General features: G+C 45.4%; 1 protein-coding gene across 3 annotated transcripts in view; it reads right to left on the bottom strand.

Moving 5' to 3' along the window:
- Window positions 1–507: 507 nt before the first annotated feature.
- Gsr (glutathione-disulfide reductase) overlaps window positions 508–9,056 on the bottom strand; it is a 64,108-nt gene continuing 55,559 nt past the window's right edge. For all 3 annotated transcript variants that reach the window (XM_045158598.1, XM_045158600.1, XM_045158599.1), the window contains exons 12-13: window positions 8,009–8,142; window positions 508–977 (exon numbers count right to left, since the gene is read on the bottom strand). In XM_045158598.1, coding sequence (XP_045014533.1) covers window positions 828–977; window positions 8,009–8,142 — 284 coding nt within the window. In that variant the 3' untranslated portion in view covers window positions 508–827. The remainder of the gene's footprint in view (window positions 978–8,008; window positions 8,143–9,056) is intronic.

The raw sequence follows: 9,056 nt of genomic DNA, 5'->3' as shown, positions 1-9,056 counted from the left end.
GATTATTTACATGAAAAGCTGCAATCACAGTCTTCTATAAAAATCATCAAGCTGGGCTGGAGAGATGGCTTAGCGGTTAAGCGCTTGCCTGTGAAGCCTAAGGACCCCGGTTAGAGGCTCGGTTCCCCAGGTCACACGTTAGCCAGATGCACAAGGGGGCGCACGCGTCTGGAGTTCGTTTGCAGAGGCTGGAAGCCCTGGCTCGCCCATTCTCTCTCTCTCTCTCTCTCTCTCTCTCTGCCTCTTTGTCTCTCTGTCACTTTCAAATAAATGAAAATAAACAAAAAAAAAATTAAAAAAAAATCATCAAGCTAAGCCCAACATAGTGATGTAGGCCTGTAAGTCCAGCACTCGTGAGTGAGGTGAAGGCAAGAGGATCACAAGTTTCATGCTGCCCTGGGCTGCACAAGTCTGAAAAAAAAAAAGAAAAGAAAAGAAAAGAAAAGAAAAGAAAAGAAAAGAAAAGAAAAGAAAAGAAAAGAAAAATCAGCCAGATGAACTCATTCATTCATTCAAGTACATTACTTCATTGTACTTTCCATAGTTTTATACTTGGAATGAGGCTCAAACAAGGAATAACCAACTAACACAGAGCTATTAATAAAAAATTTAAGACATTAATGATTATGAAAAATGATCAAATGAAAAGCAGCCCTGTATTAACATCCAATTTCTGATTACATAAATAGTACTGTTTTTACTAAAAATTTACACAATCAGAAGATCCTGATTAAAATGAAGAAATATGAAACTGGAGCAGGAAGTAAAGGTGACTGGCTCATCTCTCAGAGGGTCTACTGGTCCAACTGCAGCCAAGTCTCTGAGTTTCAACGGAGTGTGACCAGCTCTTCTGAAGAGGTAGGGTGAATGGCAACAGTGTTGTCAAAGTCAGCCTTTGTGGCCCCCATTTTGACAGCCACAGCAAAACCCTGCAGCATTTCATCACACCCGAGCCCCTGCATGTGGATCCCAACCACCTGGAAGAAAAGCAGAGAAAACAGGAATGTGTCATTTAAAAAAAAAATATTTATTTATTATTATTTTTTTTTTTAGAGGTAGGGTCTCACTCTAGCTCAGGCTGACCTGAAATTCACTATGTAGGGGTGGCCTCGGACTCATGGCGATCCTCCTACCTCTGCCTCCCTAGTGCTGGGAGGTGTGTGCCACCAGCTTGAATGTGTCAATTTTTGTTAAATATACAGTCATAAGAGAAATATATCATTTAAAAAGTTATTCTTGAGCAGGGTGTAGAGGCAGAGGTAGGTGGATCACCATGAGTCTGAGGCCACCCTGAGACTACGTATTGAACTCCAGGTCAGCCTGGGCTAGAGTGAGACCCTAACTTGGGCGGGGGGGGGGGGGGACGGTGGGGAGGAGAGGATTGTAGGTCTGTAGTAGTGAGCCCCTGCCTAGCGTGCCTGAGGCCCCGTTCTATCCTCAGCACCAAAACCAAAACAAATCCTAAAACCCCACAGTATTTTTAATCACAGTAGCCCAGTGCAGCCCTACCATCATGGTCCCCTCTATCCCAGGTCAGACAGCTCTCCTCACTCTGGTCTGTCCAGCTCTCCTTTGTACAAGATGTCCCTCTGTCAGGGTGATCTTTCCTCCTGTCAGTTTGAAGATGGCCTCAAACTCCTGAGCCTTCTACTTCAGTTTGCTGAGTGCTGGAATCCCAGGAGTGTACCACTAACCCTGGCTTTCCTCACTTTAAGAGCTAAGGCCCATTGAGTCTTCAAATGGCTACAGAGTGGTGACTTCCTGACCTAGTTAATTCTGTCCTTTGATCTCTCAGTACCAACAGTTCTGTCATGACTGTGGGAGGGGAGGAGGATGGTGGTGATGTTGGCACTCACAACCCATTTTCCTCAGTGGACTTTACTGTCTAAGCAGAGAGAAACCTTCCAGCCTTTGTTCCCACTTCATCCCCACAGCTTGGAGCAGTGCTGTCCATGCATTCTGACTGGCTATGTGAATGGTGTAACCAGGCACTTGCTGCTAATTGCATTCTGCAGTGAGTTTGTTTTTTCCTTTGTAGTTTTTATTTATTTGTAAGGGGAGAGAGAGGAGGGGGGAGAGGAGGTGAGGGGGGAGGGAGGAGACAGAAAGAATTGGGTGCAACAGGGCCTTCAGCCGCTGCAAACAAACTTCAGAAGCACTACCTTGTGCATCTAGCTTTATGTAGGTACTGAGAAATCAAGCCTGGGGTCATTAGGTGTTTCAAGCAAATGTCTTAACTACTTAGCCATCTCTCCAGTCCTACAAGTGAGATTTTAAAAACTTTTATACAGCTGGGTGTGGTAGTGCACCTCTTTAATCCCAGCACTGGGGAGGAAGAGGTAGGAGAATCACTATAAATTCAAGGCCAGCCTGGGACTACATAAACTTGCCAGGCATGTTGGCGCTTGCCTTTAATCCCAGCACTCGGGAGGCAGAGGTAGAGGATTGCCGTGAGTTCCAGGCCACCCTGAGACTACATAGTTCCAGGTCAGTCTAGACCAGAGTGAGACCCTTCCTTGAAAAAAAACCCCAAAACAAAAACAAACAAACAAGAAAACTGAGGACATGTTTAATGCTATTGAGCTGTATATTTAAAAATGGTGAATATGGGCTAGAGAGATGGCTTAGTGGTTAAGGTGCTTGCCCATGAAGCCTAAAGACCCATGTGCAACTCTCTAGGTCCCACAGAAGCCAGATGCACAAGGTGATGCCAGTGGGCAAGGTCACACATGCACACAAGACGGCACAGACATCTAGAGTTCAAATGTCAAGGCTGGAGGCCCTAGTGCACCAATTGTCTCCCTCTTTTTCCCTCTCATTAAAAAAAAATACAAAAAAAGCAAAGCAGATCAAAAGGCACAATATGGAAATTCCTGTGCTTCCTCCCCACACGTGGGCAATCTGAAAGAAGTGCATGTTAATTGCCAAGTGTCACTGCTGCTTCATCTCCCTGTCTCCACTTCATAAGAAAAGTAACTTTGAGGGGCTGGAGAGATGGCTTAGTGGTTAAGTGCTTGCCTGTGAAGCCTAAGGACCCCGGTTTGAGGCTCGGTTCCCCAGGTCCCACGTTAGCCAGATGCACAAGGGGGCACACACGTCTGGAGTTCATTTGCAGAGGCTGGAAGCCCTGGCGCGCCCATTCTCTCTCTCTCCCTCTATCTGTCTTTCTCTCTGTGTCTGTCGCTCTCAAATAAATAAATTTAAAAAAATTAAAAAAAAAGAAAAAAAAGTAACTTTGAAAAACCCAATCTGTGTTTTATTGTTTCTGCTTTCTTCAGCCTTGCTTTGTCCTTCCCTTCTTTTCTTTGTGGGGGCAGGAGAGGAGAGAATGGGCATACCAGAGCCTCTAGACACTGTAAACGAACTCAAAACACATGTACCACCTTGAGCATTTCACTTACATGGGTCCTGGGGAATCAAACCTGGGGCTTAGGATTTGCAGGCAAGCACCTTAACTGCTAAGTCATCTCTCCAACACAACTTTTCTTCCCCCTGCCCCCCGAGGTAGGGTCTCACTCTACCTCAAGCTGACCTGAAATTCACTATGGAGTCTCAGGATGGCCTCGAACTCTCAGCAACCCTCCTACCTCTGACTCATGAGTGTTGGGATTAAAGACATGAGCCACCATGCCTGGCTTTAAACAATGTTTTGTTTTGTTTTGAGGTAGGATCTCACTCTACCCCATGCTAATCCAGAACTCATTCTGTAGTCTCAGGCTGGCCTTGAACTCCTACCTCTGCTGAGATTAAAGGCATGCGCCACCATACCTGGCAACACAACTTGCTAAATTGGGTTGAGGGTTAACACGGCAGCATAGAAACCATGCCTAAGTGGCCTAGGGGAGGGGAAAAAAAAAAAAAAAAAAAAGCAAAATACACTCTTCTACTAAAAAGAGAAGGTGTATAAGAAGTTACCAACCACAGCAGGGAACTGGAAGAGATCCAGAACATGTAGAGACCACAGAAGCAGGCAGAAGTGGCTCGAACAGCGGTGGCTCAGGTTCCTGCAGCTGCCAGGCTTGGCCTGAGCAACAGGAAAAGCCAGGGGAGGGGACTTTCCACTCACACCAGCCTCCTCGCAAATTCAAGAAATGTGAAGGGAGGATGGCAGGGACCAATGGGACGGCTTGTGAGGAAAACTTCAGCCATCATTCACAGCCCCTCCCCCATCGCCAGCGCTGGCGCCAAGGAGCACTAGAGGCCTGGGAAGCTCAGCTACACAGCACCCGGCACAGGCCTCAGAGCAGTGACCCACCACCCAGCCAGCCTACTGAGCCCACAGCCCAGCATAGCTGAGACCAAAGCCATTCCAAAAGGTAACTGGGATTTATACCAGGTCAGTAATCGCCAAATCAGGCTACTATATAGGCTTGCATTGGCAGTGCTAATTGCACCTTCCATGTCAGGATAAATTGTATGCTAAATCTGATGGATGGGCAGATTTGTCATTCTTAAATCAGCTACTTTTTGGGCTTGTCATTTGTTGTGTCCTAATTTATAGAGCCTCTGTCTCCTCTTCTGTCATTCGTTGGGGAAGGGCCTCACTCAGTCAGAAGATGACTTTTCAACCCTCTACAGACCAGAAATCTCAGCCTCTCAGTTGACAGGATTAAGGGTGTGGAGTAACACATCCTTAGGGACTTTGACTTTAGAGGATTGTGGTTTGATTCAGGTGTTCCCCATAAACTTAGGTGTTCTGAATGCTAGGTTCCCAGCTGATAGAGACTTGGGAATTAATGCTTCCTGGAGGGAGTGTATTGTTGGGGGCGGGCTTATGGGTGTTACAGCCAATTTCCCCTTGCCAGTGTTTGGCACACTCTCCTGTTGCTATTGTTCACCTTATGTTGCCCAGCGGGTGATGTCTCATGCCATTGTTTCCCCCTGCCATCGTGGAGCTTCCCCTCAAGCCTATAAGCCAAAATAAACCTCTTTTTCCTAGAAGCTTCTCCTAGTTGGGTGATTTCTACCAACAATGTGAACTTGACTGCAACAGTAAAGTGGTACCAGGAGTGGGGTTGCTGCTAGACATCTGACTATGTGGCTTTGGCCTTTTGAAGCTGATTTTCTTTTCTTTTAATTTTTTTTTTTGGTTTATTTTTATTTATTTATTTGGGAGCGACAGACAGAGAACGAGGCAGAGAGAGAGACAGAATGGGTGCACCAGGGCTTCCAGCCATTGCAGACGAATTCCAGATGCGTGCGTCCCCTTGTGCATCTGGCTAACGTGGGTCCTGGGGAATCAAGCCTTGAACAGGGGTCCTTAGGCTTCACAGGCAAGCGCTTAACTGCTAAGCCATCTCTCCAGCCCTGAAGCTGATTTTCAAGAGGAATGTGGAAGGATTTGAAACCGTGGCCTAAGAGATACCTTGCAGTGCTATAAAAATACAGCTTGATGGACTATTCTTGTTAGAGTTGAAAGACCTGAATGCAGTAAGAGCTATGGACTGTGAGGTTTTGCTTTTGAGGGTGAAAAAGAGCTTTGCCTAGACTGGGCTAGAGGCAGTGTGTGTGAAAAGCTTGCATTTATGCCTGTGTCCTGAGAAGTTGTGCAGGGTTGCTTTGCGTAAAAGTGGACTGGTGTGAGCAGAGGGATAAAGCACAGAAAGAAAAATCTTTGGGTGAAGTATTGCCTGTTCAGCTACAATTGAGAGATTATAACCTTTGAGACTGGGCAAGCTGACCTGCACCGGTGCAACAGGAAGAATGTAGACTCTTTTGAAGGGGCCTGAGTGTTCAAGGAGTGTCCTGTTCTTCACAGTCTGCTTTATTCCCCCTTGGATTAACAAATTGGCATACCACCTGGTACTGTGGAGTATAAGAAACGCAGGAAAGAGAGGATCATTGAGTTTGCAACACAGTCTTGTGTTTTGGAAATGGCCATGGACAGTGTGAAGCAGGTTTGCTGGGTGCCTACATGGAAACCCCATGGGTCCATGAGGATGAACTGTGGATTGCAGTGAAGACCATGAGTTGACTGCTAAGGAAAGCTGCCAGTCCTGATGAAGTTTTCAGGACTGTGAGTAGCTGCAGGATTTCTGGTACAGAATAGAGACCATTGTTCCCTCCCTTTGTAGTTAACGCAAATGGGTCTGTCATTCATCTGATCAGGAAAATGGCGCTTGGGAAACTACTCCAGAACCACTAAGAAATAGTCTAAAACCCATCTCAACATGTGGTTTACACATAGTCTCTCTGGCAATCGTCCACTCTCACCCTGTGGTATCTTTCACAATGGTACTCTCATCCTTGAGAGTGCCTCATATCATTCTGCGATGAACTCCTCATACCACGCACTGTGTCTCATCTGAATTCCTTCAATGGAGATTACAAGAGGTGGGGAGAAGAAGCAATAGGTGGGAGCATACCTGCACTTTGTACTATCGAAAGAAAGCTGCATTGAGTTAGGCTTTAACTGAGATAGAACCCAAATGGCAACCTAGGAGGAATGTGGCCTTGGTGTATGTGAACCCCACCATGCAGAGAAGATGAAGGTGATAATCAGGGAACATAACATGCAGGAGGGGCGGAGAGAAGTGCCAGCACCATTAATCTTGGAGACAAGACTGCCTATCTGGCCAGATAGACAGGAGTGCACTGTGGGAGGACTTACTGCCTTGGTTCTTCTTTCCTCTAATGCACTAACCAGAGGTGGCCTGAGGAAGGCAGCTTTTCCTCTGGCTTCCCAGACTGCTAGTGCTCCGTACAAAGCCGAGTGTAAAGATTCCACTCCTGTCTCTGCTCACTGGTTCTTACAGTGACAGGAATCACAAGCTCAAGTCACATGAAGACTGGGAAGCTGAGAGGAGGCCAGAGTAACATCCTAGTGAAAACATGAAAAGACAGCCAGGCATGGTGGTGCATACCTTTAATCCCAGCACTCAGGGAAGCAGAGGTAGAAGGATCGCTGTGAGTTCCAGGCCAGCCTGAAACTACAGAGTGAATTTTCAGGTCAGCCTGGGATAAAGTGAGAGCCTATGGGGGGATGGGGGTGGGGGAGGCAGAAAAAAAAAAAGCTTATCATTATTGACTGATAGACCAGAATAGACAGGAAACTTATAAATACTGATAAATATGTTTAATACAGGACAAATTTAAATGTAGCATAAAATAAAGTGGAAATCAATGCAAACGTTTTTTGAACTTGGTGTGTGTGCTGTATGTATATGTATTTGTAAGCATGTGGGCATGCGTGTACACGTGAGCATACCACCACACTCTACAGTATGCTTGGGTGAGGGGATCTGAGCTCAGGTCCTCATGCACAGCACTTTACCACTCAGCCATCTTCCAACCCCATTCAAACATTTTTTTTTAAAATTAATTAATTTATTTATTTGAGAGCAATAGATACAGAGAGAAAGACAGATAGAGGGAGAGAGAGAGAATGGGCGCGCCAGGGCTTCCAGCCTCTGCAAACGAACTCCAGATGTGTGCGCCCCCTTGTGCATCTGGCTAACGTGGGACCTGGGGAACCGAGCCTCGAACCGGGGTCCTTAGGCTTCACAGGCAAGCGCTTAACCGCTAAGCCATCTCTCCAGCCCCCATTCAAACATTTTTTAAAAATTACTTGTTTTTGATTAACTTGCTGGGGATCTGACATACTGTTTTTGGTGGCTTGCACTATTTTCTCTTTCCCCAACAAATGTTCCCATTTCCTCCATGCTCTGGTCATTTTATTTTATTTTAATTTTTGAGGTAGGTTTCCACTTTAGCCCAGGCTGACTTGGAACTCACTCAGTAGTCCCAGGCTTGTCTTGAACTCACAGAAATCCTCCTCCCTCTGCCTCCCAAGTACTAGGATTAAAGGCGTGTGCCACCACACCTGCCCTGCATGTGCTATTTCATACATCTGGCTTTACGTGGGCACTGGGGACTCAAAGCCAGACTGGAAGACTTGGTAAGCAAGCATGTTTAACCTCTGAGCCATCTCTCCAGCCTCCAGAATATTATTTCTAAATATTATGAAGAATACAAAACATATGTAAGACAGATAACCTTTTCCTCATACCTTTTCCTCTTTGTTGGCGCATACCATCTTCATCACACATTTTGTCTTCCTTGTGGTCACAGCATGGTACATCGGGGTAAAAGCAGTGGAGTAAATTTTCACATTGTCTTTTCCATATTTATAAATGGCTTCATCTATAATGCACATGTAATAAAATCATCTATTAAAACCTGAATTACTTCACTCAACTATGAGAAAGATAGCCAGAAATACATAACCTTAATCAAATCATAAGGAAATATCCAACAATACCAAAATAAGAATTCTACAAAACAAATGTCAACGTCCTATCAGATAAAATAAAGGTTGAGAATTTTTGCCTCGACAATAAATGAATTTAAAAAATTATTTTTATTTATTTGCAAGCAGAGAGAGAGAGAGACATAAGAGAGACAGAGAGAATGGGCCCACTAGGGTCTCTAGCCTCTGCAAATGAACTCCAGATGCATGCATCACTATGTGCATCTGGATTTACATGGGTACTGAGGAACTGAACGTGCGTTGTTAGGCTTTGCAGGCTTTTGCCTTAACTGCTGATTCATATCTTCAGATCTAAATGTGATTCAAAAAAGTGTTATTTGGGCTGGAGAGATGGCTTAGCAGTTAAGCGCTTGCCTGTGAAGCCTAAGGACCCCAGTTCGAGGCTCGCTTCCCCAGGTCCCACGTTAGCCAGATGCTGAGTACTGGGGTCCTTAGACTTGGCAAGCAAGAGCCTTTACCCCTGAGCAATCTTCCCAGCCTCCACCATAAGATTCTGCCCCCATCCCCAGTGTGGTGTCTTGCTGTAGCCCAGGCTGACTTGGAATTCACTATGTACTCTCAGGTTGCCCTTGAACTACTTCAAAACCTAAAAAACAACAGTACGTTAAAAAGGAGACATAAAGGGTGGAGAAAGGAAGGGAGGAGGATACTTAATAGGTTGATATTGTATATATGTAATTACAATGATTGTAATGAGGAGGTAATATGATGGAGAATGGAATTTCAAATGGGAAAGTGTGGGGGTGGGGAGGGAGGGAATTACCATGGGATATATTTTATAATCATG

The sequence above is a fragment of the Jaculus jaculus genome, chromosome 9, assembly GCF_020740685.1.
Source record: "Jaculus jaculus isolate mJacJac1 chromosome 9, mJacJac1.mat.Y.cur, whole genome shotgun sequence".
In the NCBI taxonomy this organism is placed as follows: Eukaryota; Metazoa; Chordata; class Mammalia; order Rodentia; family Dipodidae; genus Jaculus; species Jaculus jaculus.
This window is presented reverse-complemented; position numbering and strand designations above follow the sequence as displayed.